Below are 25,880 nucleotides of genomic sequence, written 5' to 3' on the forward strand. Positions count from 1 at the left end.
TGGTGTAGGAAAGCTGGCACTTTTAGTGGGATGTACATTTATCACAGGATAAAGTGAGCAGCATTTTTTTCTGTGCCTCTTTATGCAGTTGTTCAAAAACAGATAACACCTAACAAATTAAACTAGTCTTTTTTTGCTTGTACAGCTGGGCTTTGTTGTCAGGGTGACATGTGCCTTAATAATGAAATGTACTGCCGCATAAATTTGTGATGCATGACTTCAGTACAGGGGCTTTTTCTTTTTTTTAGGATATTATTAGTTCATGCATTTCTGGTTGAGATTTCATATAGGGGCGAAGAAAGGTTCAGTGTACTGCTCTGTCTCAACTGTTGAGGCTACATTTGCAGTTACCTCAGAGATATAAGAGCAGCATTTCTGAACAAGTTATTTAATTGAAAATATCTCATTTCTTTGCTGCTGCTTTGTCAGATGTTCTGCTCGAGCATTTTCAGTGTTAATGTCTTGTCATTTTTGTGTGTGCTTGTGTTTGTGTCTAAACGGATGGTTACTGTAGTCAATAGTTTGTCAATTTACCAGTATTGTGAGCTATATTATGGAATCTTTGTGGGATCTCGGTGCCCCCCACCTTTCTCCCTTAAGATGGTGTAATTTTAAATCTTGGCTAAGTTGGGAGGGTCTTTTTTGTCTATTTCATGTTAGAAGCATTCAAGCTTACTTGGTTGTTTTGTTGAAGCCTTGCTACCTCCTCTGAAGCCTTTGTCCATATCTGGTTGAATAGTGGATTGTACTGTAATACATCTTGCTTTCTGTAGCTTGACTCGCTGCCAGATGACGCTTTATTAGATTAAAACGAGACTGCCAAATATGAAAACAAACCATGAACATTGCATGTGGCTTTGCTGCCAGTAGTAGTTAAAAAGTGCAGCGCCATTGTCGCAGCAATATAGGACTAAAGACACTTTGCATAGTGCGGAACTTTCCTTGCAATTGTGTTTAATTAAATATTAGAATCGTGCCCTTTCTGCAGTGGAAACAGTGCATTACTAGACGCACTGCTGCCCAATCCTGCGCCTTTTGACCGAGGACGCACGCAGGGCTTAAGAATATCAAAGTAGCCCCACGTTCCAACCGCTGGCAGCTTTCCCCTTTGCGCATCTTTTGGGCAGCTGCTCGACAGTCAACTAGGGATCTTGTAGCTGATGTGTGTGCGTGCGTCCGACGGCTGCGCAGGGCTGCCCCTGGGTGGCTTTGCCCTGTCGCCGTCATCTCCGGCCACAGCTCTCGGCATGGCCGGCATCCGCCTCCCGGGACAGGCCACCACCAGCTGTGTGCTTTTGGTGTCCAACCTCAACGAGCAGGTACGCCTCTCGCTTTTGACACCTTTGTGGTGATGTTCCTCTTTGGCTTGCACTTTTTTTTTCTTTTTGTTCTTGCTGTGGCAGTGGCCATTCTGCTGTTCTGCTTGGGCTGTCCTCACCTCCCTCCCACCCCCGCATGCTGCATTACTTTCCCTTTTGTTTTCTTGTCTGTTGCCTCTTCAGCTACAGTTGAGATAAAGTGCAGTAGTTAGCTGTCGCACTGTCCATGCACTATAGGAGTTACCCCCACGATAGGAAAGGAAAATGTGTTGTTCTTGTGTGATGAACAGTTGTAATTTTATATAATGATGAGGCCAGAGCATGAACAGAGGCGAGCATGCTATGGCTGTAGTAAGTGAAAAGCCTCGGAAAAGTCACCCGATAATAATGGAAAACGCAGTGTGTGGTGACTGTGAAGGTGTGGAAGCCAAGTTGTCATGGTGCTGCAGTGATAGTAGACGAGTGTTCCTAAGATGTGTTGTTTTGTGTGTGATGTTTCTGTAGTTCGTGTCAGGAGCGAAGATAGTAAGCTGCACCCACAAAAAGCATGATCTGCCATCAGCTTAAATTGAAACATAAACAGTAGGACAATTTACTGTAACCACAAGGAACAGGGCTTCAGTTCAAACGTGGTGTGGGCACCAATGCACTTTGCATTGTATGAATTTAAGCGTTTGATATAAACGCAGGTGAAGCTGGAAGCACGATGACGCAACATAGCCGTTTTCGATTTGTTCGCATTTGCGTCTGTGCCTCTGTGTCACACGTTTAACAGAAGTCCCATTTTGCTAACTGGCAAATTGAAAGACTCACGTGAGCCATTTTGGTGTCAGCCATATTATGCGTGCCTATCCTCTTGCTTGCCATGACGTTGTAGATATTGTCGACTGTAGCTGTTGGTAGTGCCAGCACAAGGACATTACGAGGACTAGACAGTAAGAATCGTTCTTGAGTGGAAAAGTGGCCACGTTTGGAATTAGTCACAAACGAGGGTGGTGTGCTGCTATGTGTGATCAATAAATACCCTCGGAACACCTCACACTTGCACACATTAAAAGCATTCTGCCTTGCCTTCATTTGTACGTTATTCGCTTGAGTGTTGCCACAGATTTTATGAGGTTATTTTATGTCGCTTAAGAATTGGTCACACAATGCTGATTCATAGTTCATAAATAACAAACCACAACCAGCATGCCAACACTGTGGTGGATTTTTAAACGTGCTACACATTTTAATAGCATGTCCCGGATTAGAAAAATGGAGACTAAGATATTTCAAGACTTCTTAAGAAAAAAGAATTCCATTCCGTCCCATGTTCTTATTGAGTGATGAACCACTCGTGCCATATGAAGACACCTTTAACTTTTTAAAGGCCACAGGAACCCTACCAGAATCGTAGCACATTTCATGTTTTATAATTTTACTTGGCCATTTACTCCATTTTACCGCATTTGAATGAATAAGCTAATCCGAAAAAACGTGTGCTTGGTGCATTATAGCCTACACGTCTGCTGCGCCATAAAAATCCCAAATCATCATCGTCGTATTCTCTTGAGTGCACACACACATTTCTTTCAGATCCTGTACTTCACTGATATTCGAGGACGATGCATACCTGTTCTCAAACGCAACTTTCAGCCTCTCAGTGCTTCCTACTTATTTTAAGTCTTCTCCTGCACACTTCTTTTTTTGACTCTCAAGCCAACTTTTCTTCTCAACGCCTGTCGCAGTTCCGTACTTCCCTGCTGTTCTGCTGTTTCACATTTCTTTTTTATTTCAGAAATCACCTTCATTGACAATCTTTTTTTGTTGCACTTTTTTTTCCTTAATCTGTGTTTTGATTTCAGCTGCACCCAACTCTGCTTTATTTGTCTGTTTTTGCTTTTCCCATCTCAAAGGGTTTCTTTTGGCCTCCCCTTAAAGGTGTACTTGAAAGTCTGGGGGTGTTACTACTGTCAGACCTGTTGATAATGAGGCTGCATTCGAAATGGAAATATGCTAAATCCGATGTTTGTTATAAGTGTACGTGTAAATGTTAGAGAAAGAAAAGATGGCGGTAGCATTATTGAAATAAAATGCAAGTATGACGCCTTTGATGTGCCAGCAGAGGGGCTTGCACACAGTTTAATTGATGAGGGTGCATACTGAGAGGACAAACACAAAACAATGCTTGTCTGTCCTCTTTTGTGCGTGTGTGTGTGCGTCGATTTGTGGCCCCTCTTTTGATAGCTGTGTTTTCACCCAACTGACCCAAGAACAACACGATACTCCTTCATTTACATACAACCATGCGATTATGTGGGATTGTCACATTGGCTTGAGGTGGGGGTTTGCATTCTGATGTGTGCATTCCTGCATACCTATCCGTAAGTGTATAAAACACTCTATTCATGCACACTCAATAAAAGGGATAAAAGCCCAGCTGTCTGCTTTAGAGCGCGTTGTGCAGGCCTTTCATATATGCTTTTTAAATATGCATTAGTGAATAGTAAGCTCGTTTGTAAATATTCACAAGACGTAGGCGTTCGAAAGGCTTAGCACTCTGCAGCATATAAAGGCTATTGGGAAATTTTTGCATGAAATATGTACAGTTAAACCTCGATGTAACGAAGCATGTTTGTATGCGATTTCATATTCAAAGGTATGCAGAGACGCTAACGCAAAGAGTGGGCGTGCCGAGACGGTGTGGCATCATGTTAGCTGTCTTCCCGTGCGTTTAGTACTGTAGGTTGCATTATCTCGAGTTTCCTTGACTCTGAGCGAGAGGCATGACCAAGCATTTGCTCCCCACTGCCGGCGCTTTTCATGATAGCGTAGTCCCAGTGCAGGCAACGCCAGCCACAGGGGCGTAGTACACATGAAAGCATGGCTGGCTCCCCTTCATTTGTGCCACTGATGTGAAGATATTGGCGACGGGGCGTGAAACCGTATCAATAATAGCCAACTCCCAAATTCATCAAACTTAATTTTTTTTTCTCATTCGTATTTGCTTTTTTCGATTGACCAATAATTCGCACAATTCCGCAGCCCCGTTCCATGTAAGAAAAACCAATCAATGACTGTACTTATTTGCATAAAAGGTCAAATTTCGGTACATAGAAATTTCGATATAACGAAGCAAATTGACGATTTTACCGGTTTCATTATATCACGGTTTAACTGTACAACACACTTCAATTCCTGCGCATGTTGCAGTCTGCCAAACTACAAAGTACCATATGGCTGTTCATACCTTCTTTAAGTTATAGTTTTTGTGTGAATATGTAGTGGAAGTATAGGTAAGTGGAGGCTCTTCACTACTTTAGCACATTTCTGTCAGTTATTGTGGACGGTTATGGAGCATGTGGCTGTGCGGAATGTGTGAGTTTACCGCACCAAAGTGACTGGTGCGTAAGTTACCCTGCACCATGGAGGAAGATGCACAGGATCGCTGACCCGCTTATCTTGCAAGGCATTTGGCAAGGGGACCATATGTGTTGGCGACAGATGCTGCCTAGCTGTATTTGGTGCTGTCTCCCGTGCGTCTTGGTGGCGCTTCTTGCATCTCCATCTCTTGAGATTTTAGTGCCCCAAATTGCATGCAGATGGAGGCAGGCAGTAAAGAGTAAGCCTTATCGGGTTATACCAGCATGGTGAAATACAAGCTCACATGCTGCTGTGCGCTTTGATCATTACAACATTCATTATACTGCTGGCCAGGCACAAAGCTGCCTGTTCGCCGTCTGCCAAAGCTTTGTGTTATCCAAGGTTGGAACAAGGTGTTACGAGCATGTTTGTGCTCTAGAAAGAACACGATGTCGGAGAGCACCCTGCTGCATGGCCGCTGTTTGGGGGCACTGGCATGTTTCGCCACGGCCAGTATATTGAGCCAGGAGTCTAGGGTTGCAACATATTACTGCTTGTCGCTGAGCTATTTGGTTATGGTGTAAAAGATGTGAAACAGAAAGAAGTGACTGTACAGGAAAGAGCGCCAGTCGTTTAATTTTCACAATGTTTCACATCTTTTATGCCGCAACAAATAGAGGGCCGAGATAATGCAAGGGTTCCTTTCGCTATATTCTGTTCCCTTCCTTGTCATTCACCGTTCACTGCTGGCCCAATCCCGTTAACATGGGCGAAGTGCTGCTTCGACCATCGAGGATGCGAGAAGGGAAACAGCATTAAGAGTACAGAATCGTTGCATTATCCCGGCCTAGGATTGCCTCGCATCTTGGTCAAGTCGGCACTTGCGATTGCGTGAGTATCGTGCAACACCAACGCGAGAATCAGCAGCACCTAATTACGTGCCTAATTAACCGAATCGTCTATTTTATTGAGTTGGCGCTCCTGTCTATCTTGCTCTTTGTGCCCTCCGGTCTCCCCGGAGTTCTTTCCCTAGCATTGTGAAGCACCACTGACTCCTAGCTGTCCTAGCTCTTCTGCTGCACGCTGTGCCGCCTAGTTGCACTTGTTTTGGCCGCATGCTTTTCAATTCACTGCAGCTCATGCTATCTGCCGCTGCCCACTCGCTGCTGGTGCTGTTTGCCGTTAATTGTTTGCCTCGGTTCAGTTTTTTCTCCTTTTTCTTTTGTGCTGAGCGTTTGTTTGGTTTTTATGCCTTTTTCCAGTTTTTGACCTGTTGATTTGTTTCTTTTTTTTTCCCTCTCACTCCTACCTTTTCTTTCGGCTCTTGCTCCTTTATTTAATACTGTCTCTCTGCTGTCTCTCTCTCACTGTATCTCTCTCTCTCTTTCTCTGTCTCTTGACCCCTTCCCCTTCTCCCTTTACACTATCTTCTGTCCGCACCCCGCCCTTCCCTGTCATCCCCACCCTCCTGCACGGTTAACAAAACAATGCCTACTACAAACTCAATTGCCCCCCCCCCCCCCAATTTTGTGTGCTGATCATCCCACTAATGCTTTTGCGACACTCACCTATTCTCATTTGTGTACCTATGATCTGTTCTTTTTTTTTTTTTTTTTCATTTCTCTCGCATCCTGTCATCATACTTGACTGTGTTCCTCTGGCAACGCTTTTCTCTTTCAATTTTTTTTTTACGTATTTCTTTCATTATATTTTGGACATTTTCTATGCCATCTTTACTATTCTCTTCCTTTGCTTGTTTAAAAATTTGTTTTCTCACTGTCTTTAATCCTGCACCTTCATATACTTTTTCTTACCCCCTTCCCCCCTTTCCCCACACCTATCTTTAACATATCTTTTCTGCTTCCTTATCTGCTTTTGCACATTTGTGCCGGAAACTTGTTTATCTCTAACATAATTTTTTTTCTTCCTCTTAAATGACTGTTCTTGTCCCTTCTACCTTGCACTTTTCTCCATACCTCCCACCCCTTGGTCTTCAATCTGACCTCGCACTAAAATTGTATCCCTGCCTGTACTGTTCACATCACTAACCTCTTCATCGCACGCATGTCATTTCCTCATTCCCACTCTCTCTTCTCTCCTCTCTACCCCCCTCTCTCTACCCCTCTCTCTGTCCTGTTTAAAAAACAAAACAAAAAAAACTGCCACACAAACTGAAAACCACGGCTGCTGCCGCCGCCGCCTCCCTGTGGCTGTCGTGCGGATGTGCGCGCTTCTCTTGTGGTGGGACACTGGCCCGACCCACCGACCACCAACCACCAACCCTCCCTTCGTCCGTGGGTGCCCTCTGGCCGCACACACCCTCTTCTGCTGGGGCCTGCCTCTTCTCATCCTCCTCCTCCTCGTTTTTAGATGGTCACGCCCGACGCTCTCTTTACCCTTTTTGGTACGTTCTCATTTTTAATTTCCTTCTCGTTAAGCCTTTGTTTATTTTTTCTCAGCAGCCCACAGATGCTCTGTGTGTTTCTTTTTTTTTTGGTTCTGTGCTCACTACCTCCCGCTGTTCTGATTGTTTTAATTTTTTTTCTCCGATTTTAATTTCTTGTACGCTTTATTTTTCTCCCCTCTGCGATTTTTACCATGCCATTGAGTGTTCTAGCCAATGTGTGGGCATTCTAGCATTCTGTTTTAGCGGCATAACGGGACGGAATGCGAACTGAGCCAGAGGTCGCTGTTTTGATTTCCAACCGTGATGGCTTCACTCTGACAGGAGTGTAGTGACTAGCAGTTATGCACTCGGTGCTTTGCATATGCATTAAAGAGCACCAAGGAGTGAAAACTAATTCGTATAGCTCCGTTAAAACATCCCCCATGGCCTGGTTGAACAGCTATGGCAAGTTAAAACCCAACATTGAAAAAAAGAACACGAAATGAGAACGGCACTTGCTCTAGTGCTTCACGACGCCTTGTCCTAATTGAGCGTACCAGAACAATCTCCTATTGCGTCACGCCACTCAGAAGGGAACAGTACAGCATTAGGAGGCCTATGTCGCTGTGCGAAAGCATCACGCCAGCATATTGGAGCCGCAAAGTGTAGCAGCCTAGTTCAGTGCCTCATCGCAAGATGTCATCACCACCTCTGTCGGCTGCTCCGTCTCGATATTCCACTGAAGCGGTGAATGCTAAAACATGCTAGAACTCTCTGGCGTCTGTGCTGGACTGACTTCACACACACTTGCACGCACACACATGTGCCTGCGGCTGGTTTGCATAGGTCTTGTTCTGGGTTGTGACCATTTTCCTTTATCTCACGAGTTGCTTATTTTGTCTTGTAATGTTCCTTATCCTTTTTTTTTTTCTTTACTGCAAGTTAAAGGGGTCCTGCAACGCTTTAAGGCCACCATTCTTTTTTTGCCCTATACCTTTTGCATGTCAAAGAACTGAGAGCGAGAGAAATAATGATAATAATGCGAACATACTCAAATTATGAGTCGCAGAAACTTCAAATTCTAAGTGAAATGACAGCTGCCCCTGACTCAACCTTTTTTAAGGCCCTGGGTGCCACATTTCACTTTCTTATGACATAGACCCACAATGCCCAATAGGTGCAGGGCACTGAAGTTGCGTAGCTGAATTCGGCATGCCATGGCTGGCAAGTTTGCTTGGCTCGATCACTGCGTTACTGTGGCCTCCTAGATCAAACTGTGCGCAGTCTAATCTCGTTAGTCATGGCATCGCTTTGGTTACTGCAGCTGCCACGAGGTGGATGTTGGCGCATCATGTGCTTCGCACCTTGTTGGCGTTGTTCTCGTGGCTGCAACACCCTGCACGTGAAAAATAAAACGGCCCTTCAAACGTAACACCGTAGTTATTTAGCACTGATCGCGATATCGTGGGAATGTTAAACTGCATAACCAGTGACCATAGTGCTGCGTAGCGTCGTCGTGTCCTTCGCACGAAGTGCGCCTAATCCCGCCATCCGGATGATGCTGTCGGTGCCCCACCCTACAGGTTTTCTCGGGAGCGTTGCAGGGCCCTTTAGCTGCCTCATTTTCCAGACTTGCTCTCAATGCGTGTGTGTGCTCTCCTGTGTGTGCGGTCACCTGACTTTTGTTACAGTCTCTGCTACTGGTTGCAGACAGAAGGTCTTCTCTCCTTTCTACTGTTTCATGCAATTGCATCTTTGTTTACCTTTTCTGCAGGTGGCATGTTAGTTAGTGCAGACAGGCTCCCCCCACCCACCCACCCTTTTTTATTGGCCAGTAGCTTTTTGTACACAAATCTCAGCCAGCCACAAACACACCTGTCTGCTGAAGCCTTTGTGTGCATTGTAAAGAGTAGGGGCAGGAGCAATAGTTCCTCTAGTGCCTTATGGACCATTACAAAAAATCTGGGCCTATTGTGAGCATCTTGTAATAAACGTTTTGTGATGGCGCACAGCACAACCAAGAGAACTGCAGGTTTAACTCCCAATTCAGAAACATGTTACTTATTCAGGGCAAGATGCACATGTAGTCTTTATGATTGGGTTAGCCTATCATAAGAGCTGTTGCCAGGTAATAGTGATGTGAAAGTTATACCAACATTGTCTTGATGTGGAGACCAACTGTGCATGTGTTGCCTTTATCATGTATCACACGTAAACAGGCAAGTAAATTTATGCCGCAGTAAACAATTAGGCTTTTTTAGAGCTCTCCACATTGCGAGCACCTGTTCAACGCTAAACGATGCAGAAAATCTGAATTTCCTTTGCGGCTCTGTCACTTGTTTTCCAAGGCGTAACAGCATCGAAACAAACAGGCATTTGCAATAATGGCAAAACATTGCCAATACATTTTTGTCAGCATGAGATGAGGCTATACAAAGACTGACATCATCGTTTAGTTGCTACAGTGGAAAGCAAGTAGGGAAGGGAGAATGATTGTAGCGGAGTAGCTTGGACGCTGCCACCATGTTAACACAACTTCGTGGTTATCTTAACCGGCGGTAGCTGCCACATTAGTCGGCACTATAAGATGCTCAGGTGCGCAGGGCATCTCGCAGTAAGATATCAGTGTGGCATCGTGTGCAACACAGGGCTAAAACTGTCGAAATTAAAAATTAAGTTGCATGCACCGATTCGTGAACTCCCCTGCCTCTATCTGTGGACAGTGCTCTTTTTTAGGTGTGACTCATTTGTACTGAATTAAAATAATAATAAGAAGAAGAAAGAATGAAAAAAAGATTTAAAAAAGGGCACACAGTGGTTATTGCACTTGGCATAGTATTCAGTGATGTTACTAACAGCTTTGAGGTCCGTACCCACTCAAGCGAAAAGTAGTCAAGGCAAAACTGAGTGAAGTTACTTCACTGTAGAACAGGCTCAACAACTGACTGCATGAGGCAGATGGTGCTGGCAGTCTACAGCAGACATCTTCATACCCATTTCCAGCTTCGGTGGTTTTCTGACCTCCATCAGAGCCTGCAACAATGTCTGGGCCACCTTTGCAGTTCTGTACGTCGCATAATCTGTGTACTTAAATCCCTCCCCAACAATTTTCTTTTCTGTGTTTTTTGGTGATGAGAAAAGTGGCTGTCGCCATGTACCATGCAGTTAATGAAGTAACATGCACAGTAAATACTATTTTCTAATTCTCGGGGCTGTCCAGTAGTGTATGTGGTAATTCGCAGTGTGCAGAATCTGGTTAACAACTCATAATCGCAACTCATAATTCTGCAAAATTCTGCTGAAAAACTGCATACAGTTGAACCTCTTTATAACGAAGCCACATCTGACAAGAAAATAGCTTCATTATATCATATATTAGTTTTCAGTGTGTATTCGCTGCCCGCTAATATTGGAGTCTTTATATTTACTTACTTCGTTATATGTGATAATGCATTATATTCATGTTCGTTATATTGAGGTTTGACTGTAGTTGTAATGCCTCATATTTTTCTTTCTACGAAGACATGTTGCTTACAATGCTCTTTTCAGCTGCTCATTTCGTTTTCCCTTGCACTTTCCACTAACCAATTGCTGCAAGCTCTAGAAAATGCTGGCGAAATTGCACATTTATGAACATGTGGAATCGTTAGTGACCCCAGGATGGTATCCTCAAGGGCTCACTTGTGCATATTCTCAAGTGCTCACTTGGCAGAAGAGTGTGCACTTCACAGAATGTGTTTGTAGTGTACGCAAGGTACATAGTCAAAGGCATTTCTGGCACTGTTCAAAGATAGCGAACTCGGCACAGAACCAGAAACACTGTTATTCGCATACACGCTGATGCATCCAGTGCAGAGTCGCGCAAAATCTTGCTGAAGTGATTGCCCGAGATAACCACCCCTAGCTAGAAAGAATTGGTGCCGGTTTTCCTTTACCACCAGCTACTGTCATTGTAAATCCACTACTGAATCACGTATTCAAAGAGTTGCACATACTTTAAAAATGCTGTATGTTCTAGCAGCAGTAGAAGCAGAATTTCTCTAGCTAGCGATGAGAACCAGTCAATAGTTAATTGAATTTCTAAGCATTTTAACGACAACATTGCACAGATGCTAGGGAATATCTTGTCTGAGAACTGGTTCCCTGGCTTGCAAACCAAGCTTTTATTGAACTTACGGTACCAATCTTTGACTGCCTTTTCAGTAAGTGTGGATGAAATGTTAGCCTCCTGAGAAGCTGTGATGTGGATCAAAAATTTGTATGCAAAATTTACATAAAGGAAAATGTAATACGAAATGTAATTTTATGAAAGCAAGGGAAGACTTTTCTTTTTTCAAAGTTTGTTGAACTGTTGGTGTTGTATATCACAACATTGTGTACCTTCAATCTCGAAATGTGTGCCGTACTGCTAGGTGATCTGCTCCGAGCAGTTTGCATGGTAACAACCTGATGTTTCTGATGTCTTGCATTGACCATTGCAGCTCACATTTGGGACAAGTGTGTGTTCAGCCACAACAATTGGGGATTGTGAGGCTGTCTGGTAGTATAGTATTGCATGAGTGCACCTCCGTCAACCACGATAGCCAAATATCGTGAACACATGTTCTTCATATGCTACGTAGCATATATTGCGCTCTCCTCAAGTATCGTAAATTTGTTGGCATGGGCCCGTGACACCATGAATTTTACATCGGGCAAGTGTGAACACCTATGAGTGCTGTATGAAAAAGTTCGGCTAATGACACGGCTGACACCTGCTTCGTCTGCTCTTCCAGTCACTCTTTGGGTGCTAGGTTAAAGGAATCCCATTATGGGGGTAGGTGCAAATGTAAGGTGATCAAGCTTTGTATTTTTGTTGGTTCTGCGCGCACTCGACTGACAGAGTCCCAGTGGTGCAGCATGTTACTCTGGGATAAAGTAGGTTACTATGCAGTTTCTCACTTTCAACATACGCTTCTCTGAACATGTCAGCAGTGCTGGTTAGACCAATTTTCTAACAACTGGAGTGCCAGTTAGTTATGGCCTTGGCCAGTTTTAGTGGGCAGAGCATGTTTGTTCTCTTGGTGTGCTATCTTAGCTGGCTACCCTGTGCGGCTGCTTTCTCACTCAAAAGCTTGGGCACGAGGTGTGACATTGTGTGACGGAAGTGCTAGAAACGCGTCCATAGCTTGTCCCATGTGTAGCTGCGGTGTGTTGTGTAATGCTTCTAGGGCTGTGCTCCTGTAATTCGCGTTCACTCCTGCGGCTCAAACTGACCCAAGGAGTACCTTGTGTCTTTGACTGCAGTAAGATTGAGCATATGGTATCCTGTGAGCTTACTCTCAGATCAGGTTCATTGTTATTGTGATGTCCAGCAATTTGTGACAGTTACTGACAGACTGGAGAACTTGAACAACAGCATGTGTTTCAGTCACAAACTATTAGCGAAAAAAAAAAGTGTCACTTAAGCCTTTGAATTGCAGCGGAATCACTATGTTGGTTATGTTTGCAGCATTAGTTAGTGTTGGTATAGGAGATAGAGAACAATATTCTTGTACATATTTGCTCCTGTAAGTACATCTCTGCTACATGGGGGTTGTAATTGGTGCTGATAATCACGTGCAACAATGTTCAAATCGTTAATAAAGCAATCCGGCACCATTATTGGCAGAAAGTGAAGTATGGCACTACAACAATGCACTGCGGTGCAGTTGTGCAGCATCTGAAGTTAAAACTTCCATATAGCCTGCACTGTGACTTCATACCCGATTTCTCGGTGCATGTTGTATGGGCGAGAGTATTGTGAAACTCCACAGGCATTATAAATGCATTATAAATTTTGGTGGAACCATTGTACCTGTTGTTGCACCGCCTTCAGCCGCTTCTGTTCCTGGTGTCACAGTAAGGGACGGTTCCTGGCGCTTGCAGCGTGTGTATTTTTGGTGCTTTCGTTGTAAACATGCAGAGATGCATACAAGGCTGTGTAGCACTGCAATTTTCAGTGGTTGCTTGACAACGTGTGCCTGCCAATATTTTCTTTTCCTCCCCTTTTCTTCGAACCTTTTAATAGGCGTGTATGGCGACGTGATCAGGGTGAAAATCCTCTTCAACAAGAAGGATAGCGCTCTCATTCAGATGGCTGAGCCACAGCAAGCACAGTTGGGTGAGAACCTTTTTAACTTTTTTTTTTCTCGCGTACAGTGCTTTATTATCTTGTTGCCACTGTGGTCTCTGGTTTGGCACATGTACCAGTGGCATAAATTGTAACGTGTACCGTAACAAACGCCTGTTACATGTAATTACTGTCAGCGACTGATTTTTCGGACACGCTGATAATTCGGACGCCTTCGTAGAACTGCCACATACCTCGTAGTCATTAATCGAAGGCGCCGCCACCGTCACAGCCTCGAACCGGTGCTCTCGCAAGCCAATTCACTGGCAGCTGCCACTGTGGCAATGCTAGGCCGAGCTCTAGAACAGTAAGCTGTTGGGCTAGTTGGTTTGACATTATATAGGCCTAGCTGCTTCAGACATTCGCTGCCAAGCTTCTCGCTGTTAGGTGCCGTGACTTTCATTGAAAGAATTCCCCGCTGTCAGCAATGGCGCCAACTCCACCCTTGTAATCCTCACCGATGTCTTCGAAGTGCAGAATTAGGCAAAACGTTGCATATGTAGATTCTCGAAAGTCAGCTTCACTGCTGTACAGTAGTGCTACATGGTCAAGCAGGTGCAGTGTATTGCGGTGAAGCATAGCATATCAAGAGTGGGGATGGGCAACTGTCACGAGACAGAGTATGTATTCCTTAATTATACACACATATAATTAATGCCATGCATATGTTTTAATGTCTGAATTAAGCCACTGTTACTAACATGGTCAGTTTCACCTAAACGGGAAACAAAATAATGCATAGGAGTATCCTCGGAATAGCTTGCGTTTAAGTTTATGCTGATAGTGCCTTCATGTAATTATTTCCTGAGTAGAGGTAAACCACCTCATAATCCCATACCTAGAAAGAGAATGATAAAGTATGTGGCTGTATGGAAGTTAAACAAGTTCAGGCTAACAGAATGCCATTTTTCCTGTCTGTTTTTGCCAATATGCAATGTCTGCATAATTTTGGCTTCAAGCTTAGTGTGAGCCTAATTGCATCTTTGGAAACCTGATAAGTAGCGGCATGAGATCATGCTAGCGAGTTATTACTTGAGAAAGGTGGTCTACTTTGCGATTTCTTATTCACATTTCATTTTCCCATAACAGTACATCTGCTTACATATAGAAGGCGTAGCAGTAATTCCATTATGGAAATGAAGTGCCAGCCAAAGCTTTGATTTCGTGGAATGCGAAAGAATCCCGCTACCTTTACCTGCTACCGCGAACGCACTGTAGGCACATTTTTTAGCAGTTTGGTTTGGTTTTATGTGGTGCGACTATCACAATCACTTTAACCAATTGATTTGTCAGGCAGGGCTTGGCTGCGACCTGAGACTCTTCCTTTTACCTGTGACATGCTTTTCTCTCTGGCGGGCAGCCATGAGCCACCTGGACAAGCTCAAGGTGTACGGGAAGCCCATCCGGGTGACGCCGTCCAAACACCACATAGTGCAGCTGCCCAAGGACGGGCAGCCAGACGCTGGCCTCACCAAGGACTACATCAACTCCCCCCTGCACCGTTTCAAGAAGCCTGGCTCCAAGAACTACCAGAACATCTACCCACCCTCGGCCACCCTCCACCTCTCCAACATCCCGTAAGCCGGTCTCGCTGATTCACTTAAATGGGGACACAAAGCTTGTTACGCACGCCACTTGCATCAGTTCTGTGGCGCGCCTTCTTGTCTGTGCTGAGTGAATCTGTAGCTCTATTCCATTTTGAAGTAGTCTCAAGTTTGGCGAATGAGTTCTGCCAAAGCTTGCAAGGTGGAGAAAAGTTTGTGAAAGGAAAAGGTGTAGCTTCCTTTGCAGCTCCGTGCTACAGTGAAGTAGATGACATCTTTCACAATCTAAAGTTTGTTTATATACAGCCACCGTGTTATGTTTTATTGATGGCTTTTGTGAGTGCAGGACCAGCATAGAATGGGGCCTAATTAGTGTGTTGATATCATGGGCTGCCATCTCCCCTCCCTCATTTTGCTGTGCAGGCCAACAGTGTCTGAAGAGCAGATCCGGGAGGCATTCACGCAAACCGGCGGCACAGTGGTGGCATTCAAGTTCTTCCCGTAAGTTGTCTCCACCCACACTTGTTCCTTCTTTCTCTCCCACTTCTTCTTGCAGGCTGGATTATCCTGATAGAACTGCTGTGACACTGGCAGTTGCGTGGGTTGTTATTTCTTTTTTTTTTAAATCTGGGATGTTGTTTTTGATGACATCAACTGGTGCACACATGCTTAAGGAGAAGGTGCTTGTCCAATGTCCAACTACTTTGTAGCAAGGCGGGCAATGCATACAACCTATTTAGCTACCATATAAGGGTTGTTCTCTTCTTGGCTAGATGCATTTTGAGTTAACCTCATTGGGCTTCTCAGTTGCAGCGTTTAAAATCACTTTAACCGTCTATGGTTCAGAGATACTAACCCCTCTCGTTCTTTACTTTTTTCCTTTTTCCCATTTTTGTAATCTTGCATCTCTCATTCCGTCCTGGATGTTAGCTCTTTGTTTTTAACACGGTACAATTAAGGGCCCCATGTCTCAAGAAATTTGGTGTTGGCGTCCAGCGCCGACCCTCTTGTGAGCGAAAAATCATTCCGAACCACGCATACTGAAGCCCACAGGCCCTCCACGGGGTGCAGAGGCTTTACTAAACTAATTGAAATTCTCAAAGTAAAATGCATGAGAAAAATTGTGAAGTACGACTTACACACAAGCTGTGCAGACATGATGGCATTGGATTGTAATTGGAACGCAGAAGAAAGCATGACTCTGTTAAGCGGGAACTCAAACACAAACCCTTTTTCCAGCATGTTTAGCATTCATACAGCGGTGCGCCCTGCTCGATTCCTTGCAACAACACCATCCAAATGGCGCTCGCGTCTGCGCATTCGTAGCCCTCGCAAGACACCGCCATGTTTATACCAAAAAACTTGCCTTCGTGCATAGCGTGAGAAGCAGTCGGGGATCTTTAAATGCTATCACATTCCACTGTTCACGGGGAAGCTTAAGCATATTCAAAATGTTTGCTGTGTGTTATTGCTAACAAATATCCTACTGCAGTTTGTTTAGGGATCACGGTGCAGCTTGTTTTATTGCACTATTGGAGCTATGCTTGAAGTAGGGCTGTTCGATTTTTTTTCCAGGAAAGACAGAAAGATGGCACTTATCCAGATGGCCTCCGTCGAAGAAGCTGTCACGGCACTCATCGTAAGTTTGACTTCACTGTTCTTAATGTCGCGACCAGCATAGAATTACATATCCTATTATGTTGACATTTGATATGTTGCTATTCTGTAATGTTCTTGCATCTTATACGTTACGTTTGAATGCGGCAGTCGTGTAAGTGCAGCAGTGCAGAGGGAAATTTGCTCTCACATATTGCAACAAGATATCAATGCATTGCAGCAAGTGACCGAAGTTTGGTATAAGGAACCTAGGTTGCACAAACTAGGCGCTGCATAAGCATCAGTAGAAAATGTGCACGGAGTAGTGGCAAAGCACCCGAGAAAGTATGCAACAATTAAGACCTGGTAGGAAGCTTGCACACTGGGCCAAATCTGCCGGCACAGGGCTACATTTGGGTTTCTTTTGGGGTGGGGGGGGAGGGGGGAGGCTGCAAGGGTTGTTTTTCATAATGAGTTGCACCGGTGTTGCATTATTGCTGCTTCTCTTCAGTCAACTTCACTGCAGTAGAGCCGTGTTACGTGGTGAAGCGTATTAAAGAGTGTAAAGTGGCCACTGTCTTCTGACATTGTACCATGTCCCTTAATTACGTGCATGCTTGTGCCATCTCCGGTCGCAGTATGAGTGCCGAGACTTATAATAACTGTACTGGCAGTCTATAGAATCTGTTTCTAATGCTGCTACGATGATTCGCACCCTTTCTCACTGTTAAGTTTTCCCAGCTCTCTCATTCTTTTTTTCCTGCGGTCCCTTGAAAAACCTTTCACCATGGTTCTACTCTACATTGAAATCCACGACATCACACTGACTCATTCGCACAAGGCTTTCAGCACGAAATTGGAAAAAAATAGACCCCTTGGATTGAAAAGGAAAAAATAGAATTAACCTATTACTGCGAAAATAGTATAAGGAATACTTTATCTGTCTAAACAGATTTCGTTTCTCTTTTGTATTGCTTTAGCGGGATTGAGCACTGTACTTGGCTGTTCTGCAATGTTTGTGCGTTGCATGTTTCTCACTTGCCTCTTGTCTTCCAGAAAATGCACAACTACCAGCTGAGCGATTCCAATCACCTGCGGGTCTCCTTCTCCAAGTCTACAATCTGAGCTGGCCCCGGCCAAGCCCCTCCTCCTTTGACACCCCTCGGAGCTTACACGACCGGTGAAAGAGGGTGGATGGGTCTGGGGACGGAAGAGGCCGAGACTGCTAAGAAGCAGCAACAAGCAAAGTGGGACCCAAAAAAAAGAAAAACGTGCAACAGAAGGCACAGCAAACATTGCCACGGCAAGTGGAGCAAGGCATCGTCCCGTTTCAAAAAGGACCACAGTGCAAGCGCGCCATGCCGCCAGGCACGCATCTGTTGTGACGTCCTGGTGCAGGATGTCAAAACGCGGCAGGGTTAAATCTGCACAGGGAGGGGGGTCAAATTTTACGTTTCAGCCGTTTCTTTTTGGTCTTTTCAATTTGAGAAGTGGTGGCTGCACCTCATCTGTATGTAAAAAAGGCTGAGCCTGACTTTTGCAAACGAAGTGTTTTGCGTGTGTGCCGAAAACTAGGCATTTTTCGTGTGTCATGTGGAACGGTGCTGCACCTCTACTGCCTTTAGTTTAGCCCCACTTTTTTTTTTATAGCTCTTATTGAGACAAGTGTGCATCGTTATTAAGAGTAGTCTGCGGCGGGTCTGCAGACTGCCCCCCCCCCCTTTTTTTTTCCTTTGTTTTCCTGCGTTTGGATTGAAATCACAAGCAGCAGCAACACGAGTAACGAGTCCTCTTGGCATCCATTCTCCCTACACCCCTTTCATTGCCTTTCTCAACATGTTGAGAGGTCATCTAGAAAGCCATGCTCCTAAATATCAGCCTGGCTGAGTCTCTTATTCCTGCTCCACTTGGTGGTTTTGAGTTGTGGTTATTATTATTATTTTTTTTTTTTTTTGCTCCATGCTAGTTCTGGCGCATTTTACAGTTACGACGCTTGTGTGCAGAAGGAGTGTGCAGTTCACCGAGTTGTTTGTCAGTGCGTGCAATGTGCAAGACGAATACGTCTGGGAGGTCACCAATTGCCAATTGAGCCTTGTTGTGGTTTGATGCCTTGGAAATGAATAAGAGGGCCTGCTGGTGGGACAATGGAAATGTCAAATGCCTGTCAGTGTCTGCGTCTCATGTTGCCTGCACTGTTCTTTCATTTCCGAGGTCGTAAACAGAACACTGATATTTTTATTTGGCCCCCCATGCAAACCATTGTCCCTTCTTGTGGCCAGCCAAGTGTGCGTCGAGTTTGGAGAAGACTTTTACCAAAACAGACGGGCAGTACCGACCTGTGGCTGGCTTTTCCATCATGCAGCCTTGTCTTTACACCGCAGTAGACTGGTGTGTTAGCAGCAGCAGGCGCATAAGTGGTTGCACACCTGCTGATGGAACTGGACTAATTAAAGGAGACGCATTGAATGTCTCTCCTGGACTGACTTGCACACTGCGCGCACATGGCACTCAGATGCTTAGCCTGTGTTCTGCCCGTCGTCTGAGTCTCCAGTGCTGTAGAGGGGTTTGGGGGTGGGGGGGGGGGAGCTTCTTAGCATCACCTGTTCTGGGTTGTTCACCGACAGACCTGCTGTCGCTCATGGCCTTTTTCGAAACCCGAGGGCTCTAGCTGGGTCTAGATTGTGGTGTACAGCTTTAAGCTGTAATGTAAACATCGGATAGCGCAGAGAGCCAAGCTCTTGGCAAGCACCTATTTTTATACCATGCCTTTGTTCTTCATCCTCGAGAAACGCTGCTGTGAGCAGTGTGGTGGCAAGATGTCCCCTTCAGGAAGTTTTGCCTACAGCAAGAGCTCGTCTCCCCCCGCCCCCTCGTTTTGTTTGCCATTGCCTACCTCGGCAGCACTGAAAACGGGGGGACCTAGTGTTAGCCCAACATTGGGACACCTCGTGACCCAATGTAGGGTTATGCTGGCTCGCGTGCACGAAATGCATTGGATTCTTCAATATTGGAATTGCAGTGGCAGCCTCACTTCTGGCGCTACTTTAGCACTGGTGCTGGTGTCACGTGCAAACTGGTGATGTGTGCTCCTGACACTTTTTTTTTTTTTTTTGCTTCCCTAAAACGGGACATTTCCACCTCCCTGCCTTCTCATTTACCCTACCCATTAAAGGCACTGTTTTTAATTAAACACCTTTATTTTCATTCTTATTTCTGTGTAGCGCAGGGAAAAAGCCGTTGCTGTTGCCGTGTGGTCTTTGCCATGTCGCCGAGCTTTGTCACTGTTTACTACATTATCTTAGCACATCATTCTCTCTAGTGTATTATCAATGTTTAGCCTAGATAAGGGACCTGCAAATGCCTTGCCATCGTCATGGTTCGCTTGGTTTCCTTATTACTCTGTATCTACCGAGTTCTTTATTTTTTGTTTTCCTGCAATGTGCGGTTTCACAGTGTGTGTACGCGAAGAGCTTGGTTGCAGGTTTACTAGCCTCTTGCTTTATCTGCAACTGGTACATAGTCTGTGGTTTACTGGGTCTTTCTTTCTTTCTTTCTTTTTCTTTTTTTTTGTTCCTGTCTTGTGCCTTTGATATGTTGCACCTTTTCATTGCCACTAGGCTTGAACTTTGGGTGCCTTCTGACTATCTCCTGTTCAGTATTTTGATACTTTTGTTTCCTCTGCTGTAAACGCTGTGGCTTAACTTTTTCCTTTGCCTGGGGACCAACCCATAGGTCGCATGGCTTTTCACTTTTGCCTGTGCTTTCAGTTTTTTTTTTTTTTTCTTCTATGTAATAAAGCTCCACTCCTCCATGCTCGCCCTGTTTTTCTTGCACCCCGAAACCCTCTGTATACCACACACATTTCAGCCTAGTTGTAAGTGTTTGCGCAAGCTCTGCTGCCCATTCTCCCTGTCATTTTTCAGGTGCTGCAGTGCTTCTGTGGCCCAGCTGTATCGTCCAGTCCAACGTGTTGGCGTTAACCGAACATTAAGAGCCTGATGAGGGGCATGGGCTTTGAAAACCTAAATAGAAAGGCTTTGTGCGTAGCTTTGGGTCAGGGAATCAAGTAACTTAAGGTGCAGGGGACAATTACTGGTTCTGTTTAATTGAGTAACCAGTACCATTACGTTGGCCGTTCTCGTTGCCTTGGAAGAAAGCCCGCCGCATCTTGTCTGGCCTGTTCTTTCAGTTCAAAGCACGCAAGAGCAACGGCTTTGTCACTCCAAATGCCAGGAGTTTTCTAGCATTCCAAGTTTTTCTGTTTTAGCCCCGCTGTGTTTTCTTTTTTCTTGTTTTTTTTTTTCTCTGCCACTTTTTGGGAGGTTTGGATTTGGTTCCTCCTTATAGGTTGACGCCCACCCAGCGCATATTCTTGTGAACATCCCTTTCATATGTAGCTTGCTTCCTGAAGTGTTTACACAATTTTTTTATCCCCCTCTTTCCTTATCTGTATTTTATTTTTTAGTGTCTTTGGTGGTTGTGTTAACATAATAATCTGCCTCTCTTACTGTTTCACACTATGACAACACTCTCCCCCTCCCTCAAGCCACTGTGGCCCAGGCAGATCTGACTTGAACAAAATAACATCCCCTTCCACACATCACCTTTTTTTTATATTGTATCATTTTGTTTTTGTCCATTCAGCATCATGCTCTCTTGTTGGAGAGCACTGGGAGGATTCATGTGTTTATTTTTATAGAAGTGAAAAAGCGAGTATTTTGGTGAATAAACATGTTGATTTCTTCTTTTTACGAGGTACAGCAAAATCTTCCTATTCTTTTTGAAAAACCTGCACTTTGCCTTTATTTAATCCCCCCCATTGGAGTTTCGGTAATGATGTGCTTTGGGGAATAGATTTACAATTTGCTCCAGGCATGGGAGCATGTTTTAGGAACTGCTATAACTGTGCGAGCATCGTTGCACATTGAAATTTCGAAGAAGGCTTTGCCGAGTCATTTCTGAGCCGCCCATGTGTATTGCTGGGCCCCGCAGAAGTTTGCTGGGTGTTCCAGGACATTCTGCTAAACGAAAATTGATGCGCCGCCTGTGCCCAGTCAGTGACAGGCCTCGGGCTCTCATGGGCACGCGCATTTATACAACCCATTGTTGACCGTACTAGTCGGTTGCAGGCATCGTTTAGCTACCTGCAGAACATGTTCGGAGCATGTTCCTCAAAGCATGCAGTCTTCGCCAATGTCTCTGATTGAAACAACTGTGTGCTCACTGCAGGCAGACGCAGTGGAAGGGTTTAGTGAATTTGATGGTTCTGCATTGTAAAAACTTGTTGTACACGTTGTGGGGCACAGCATACCTCTTGGTAGTTGATGTGCGACATCGTAGCCTTTCCACGTGAAGCTTGCATTCACTGAGGAATGCCGAGGTATAATGCAGCACTTCGTGTCACTTTCTTGGGTGTGTGCGCTTTCTTTTGTTTTAAACTTTTGTGAATTCTGTGGAAACATCTTTTTGTACCAATTGCTAGTTTTTTTAAAGGGACAGCCATAGAAGGAGCAGTCCAAGACATCGACAGATTCACAGCCTTTTTATGCAGTTAAGCCCGTTTAAACACATCGCACTTATTGCGATATTACTTGCTGCGAGCGGCCGTCATAATTCCGGAAGCACCGATTTCTGTTCTGCGAGACGATGCCGTTTGCTCATTTCTGACTGATATATTCATGCAACTACTATACTGCCACAGGGTTCACAGAAGCCTATTGGTTCAAGGGAAAGGGATGCAGGTCCTATTATCATAGACCGTTGGGCTTGTTGGTATCTAAGCATGAGAAACCTTGCCGCCAACGGGACGGGGACACGGAAAGTGACTTTTAGAGACCTTGGTGCACACAGTCTGTCCCTTCTCTGTTCTTGTGTCCCGTGTGCGGTAAGTGCTTCCCATGTAAGCCTACTGTGGGGATGTAATGCTGCAAAGTCTATTTGAAATTTACTCCGGCAAGTTTTTCTGCATAGCACCTCATTGCCGTGGCAGCAGTCGTGCAGATATTTGATTTGAAGGAAAGCTGTTAATTATGTGTCTCTTGCAAGACACACGGTCTCACTCAGAGGAGTGTTGAAAGAGGTGGTGGCATGTTAGCACTGTGGGTAGTGGAAGCAGTCTTGATGCATTCGTTAATGTTACTGCTGTTGTTGGGAGTCGAGATTTATACTGCTCTGCAGCTGCTGCTGTGGAAGTTGGGGACAGAAGTGTTGTTTGGGACTTTGGGTAATGTAGGGAGTAGACAATGTAAAATGGCTGTTGTGGCACTGGGTTAGCTTTTCTTTTTTTAATTGCCTATCCCAATTTTGTCTTGTCAAAGATATGTTTCTTTGATGAGGCACTGCGAGAAATTTTGTATGCAAGAGCATAGGGTACGTAATTGTAATGCTTTTGGAGAAACTCAAGTTACAGGTCTCGTACATGCCGAGCGCTTCTCTTTTCAACCTCCAGCATAGTCATAGTTCTCGTTCATTACGGAGTAGTCAAATCATTTCAGTTGATTATGGGAACTAGTGAGAACCAGCGCAGCCTACTTGTGCTGAGTGACACTTGGTGCCTCGTCGCCACGGCAGCAGTTAGCGAGCATGACACGAGCTTGTGACAAGCGCACATCAAGACGTGTGATATATAGTAGTTTAGTAAAAGCCACGAACAAGGTCGTTATATAATTCCAAAGAAGTCCCCTTCCTGATGACGCTTTCATCTATTGCGTGCACTTGTACAGAGAACGTTATGGCCATTCCGTTAACACGAGTTGTATGTGTACTTCGCTTTTCAAGAAAATTTCCTCTCTCTACAGAAGCCATTACACAGGGTTATTTAGTGCTGTTTTTGCTCTGCGATGCCTCTCTTGCACGGAACAATCGTGTGTGTCGGTCCTGCGTGGACAAACAAGCTAAGATGCAAAAGGAAAGGCAGCACTTGTGCAACCGGAAGCATGGTAAAATGGCTGTTTGTTCATAAAAGCAGGCAGTGGGGGACATCCCTGACTAGTTGGAACATCTTGTGCGCATCTGTTTTGTGTGTTCCAGCAGCTGCGCAGTTCAATATGTGGTAATGTCTGTGGTTGAGAACTCCATGCATCGCAGTTTAGCTGTGCCTCTTGAAGTTCTTCCTTCATTGGTAACCAAAATTCTTGACCCATATGCAATGTCCGTCGGGCCCTCTTTTCCTCCCCCCGTTGAATTTGGCGCGTGGACCTGTAAGCAAGTAGTTGTTTCTCTGGATGTTCTATGAGGTGTGTCTGGGTGAATGTTTTGCACTACATATCATGGCACGCGAGAAACGAACAACTCCCTAGAACTATGTCCTGGCCCACATTCACATGTCCCGGTGCCATCAGTGGACACTGTTATACACTCACTTATATCACCAACTATACCATATACACCTGCGCGCAAGACGCACATCTATTTTCTATCCACGGTTTTCGTAGTGTCTATAGGCCTGAGACAAGTAAAACTTGTTCAACTTTGATCATCATAGCGTAGCTTTCCACAGATTCTTGCATAGCTTGATCGTGAAGTGATTGTCAGTTTTCCTTCTTCCCCGAGGGCCGCTGTAACTCCTCTGTTTGAGATGTTTTTGGGGTTTCTGCCAGTCGGCAACTAGAGGGTATTTTGCTCCAACGTATCTTTGAGGACAGCTGTTATTGGTTTATGCCTGATCCTTGTGGAATAATAGATATACTTCTTTTAGCTACTCTATGGCCATTCCTGCCTTCAATTGTGTAGTGTTCGATCACTGCACATAACTGAACGAACTGTAGAAGTTTGGATTCTTGAGTCACAGTTGCTGGACAGTGCAGTCCTAGTGACCCTTGACTGAACATTGCTCGTTTTGAGCTCACTCTACTGCATATTCCGAATAGCGGTGAGCTCATTTTTGCCTTGCCTGTCATGAGCAGGTGGTGCTTCGATGGGAATTCAAGAAAGGGGGCGCTCGAGTGGCCTGACTCTTTGTGAATAGGCAAATGAGTCTTGGAAGGTCGGTACCTTGTGCTGGCTACACTTTGCAGCTGTGTTGATAGCTCTACAAAAAATAAAACGGTCATCAGGGCATTTTCGCACAGCTCAGAATGAAGCTGGGTCAACAATGCAGGAATGTTGGCGAACACTTGTTTCAAATGCCATTGAAACATATTTTTAAGCCACAGGTCTAGAGACTACAGAATTAGCGCACCGCCGTTAGAAGTATGGGGTTGTGTATCACTGCGGGGGTAAGACCGAGCCCTCCCAGTTTCTTTCCAGGACCGTGGTTCTCTGTGGGTGTTTACGTGAAAAATCAAAGTATGCGCAGAGCCAGAGCCCTTAGTATACGCTGCTGCCTTGGAGACATTTTTCTCATATTGCTCGCCTTCTGCTAAGTCTCTCTTGCCGTTTTTTTTTGTTTTCTTCGCATATTTTCCCTTGTAAGAAAAAAACTGTGCCTCTTTCAAAGGCTGCCAAACGGCATTTCTTGTGCAAATCTTGCTGTGCTGTGTACTTTTCCCCCCCTTTTCCCTTTTGTTTTCATTTCGAACGATGCTTTCTGGGGATCTTGTTCTATCTTGGAACTGTCTGGACCGCCAAGCAGCGCGAAACTGGGCTTTCCCTTTTGGTGCAAGACCACTTTCTGGCAATGAATGTTCCATAGTAATGTTTTGGCCCGTTGAGTGAATACGCGCTTTTTGACAAACCTGTCGGTGTTTTTCTGAGCCCTTTATTTAATAGTCACGTTAGCTGACAACTGCAGAACGAGGGCCTCTAAACCCGTGTTTTCCAAAAGTGATTTCTTATGCTATCTTTTTGCGGACGAGCTCGTGCACAGTACGGACGTTAAGCGACGCGGAGTAGGCTGCAACCTTGTGCTTGCTTAAGCACTAGATTGGAGAGTGCAAAAGGTTATACGGCCTGTCTGTTGGCAGAAATTTGCTTTCGTTTTGTGTATCTATGAGGAAAGGTAAAAATTTCCCCCCTGCCATAAATAATGCAGAAAGTTGCTGGCTGAAGACGACATTATTGCCCAAGTTTCGCGTTGCTCATACTGGCGCACATTTGTTATGTTTTTTTCTGGCACCTTTCTAACTATACTGTTTTTCTTTTTTTCTCCACTGCGTTCTTCCTGCGCCATTTGCAAACTACATTTGTCTTGTGCGTTTCGCTACTTCTACTATACTATTACTGCGTCTACTATTACTGAGGTGTTAAACGAGTCTGTATGTGTACATATATACATCTTTCCTGCACTGTATTGCTCCTTTTTTGCTATGTATCTGTCCTTTATTCTGTGGTGGGTTTCATTAAACGACAAAAGTCTTGTATTCTCGGAACTCTTCCATCTCCCTCTGTCTTTTTTCTTTTCCTCTCGTACGCTTTGCGCACAACCGGGGTCGAACTTTTCACCCCGAAACTTGCTGGCTCGCTCGCGCAGGTATGGGGGGCCTTTTCAAGGGGTGGCAGCTCGTATAGGTCTGCAGTTGTCGGAGGTTACATGTGCGTACAGCAGTATACAGTGCTCTGCGATTGAAACGCCATGCTCGGACCGCTGGGCTGCATGATGT

The 25,880-nt window shown here is 44.9% G+C and overlaps 1 protein-coding gene across 10 annotated transcripts in view; it reads left to right on the forward strand.

Annotated features, from left to right (window-relative positions):
• Positions 1-25,649, forward strand: part of heph (polypyrimidine tract-binding protein 1 heph) — a 185,701-nt gene extending 160,052 nt beyond the window's left edge. For all 10 annotated transcript variants that reach the window (XM_075673060.1, XM_075673066.1, XM_075673061.1 and 7 more), the window contains 7 exons: positions 1,192-1,319; positions 7,035-7,068; positions 13,100-13,192; positions 14,562-14,778; positions 15,169-15,246; positions 16,321-16,384; positions 17,398-25,649. In XM_075673060.1, the coding sequence (XP_075529175.1) occupies positions 1,192-1,319; positions 7,035-7,068; positions 13,100-13,192; positions 14,562-14,778; positions 15,169-15,246; positions 16,321-16,384; positions 17,398-17,466 (683 nt within the window). In that variant the 3' untranslated portion in view covers positions 17,467-25,649. The remainder of the gene's footprint in view (positions 1-1,191; positions 1,320-7,034; positions 7,069-13,099; positions 13,193-14,561; positions 14,779-15,168; positions 15,247-16,320; positions 16,385-17,397) is intronic.
• Positions 25,650-25,880: the final 231 nt, after the last annotated feature.

Source organism: Dermacentor variabilis, chromosome 10, assembly GCF_050947875.1.
Source record: "Dermacentor variabilis isolate Ectoservices chromosome 10, ASM5094787v1, whole genome shotgun sequence".
Taxonomy (NCBI): domain Eukaryota; kingdom Metazoa; phylum Arthropoda; class Arachnida; order Ixodida; family Ixodidae; genus Dermacentor; species Dermacentor variabilis.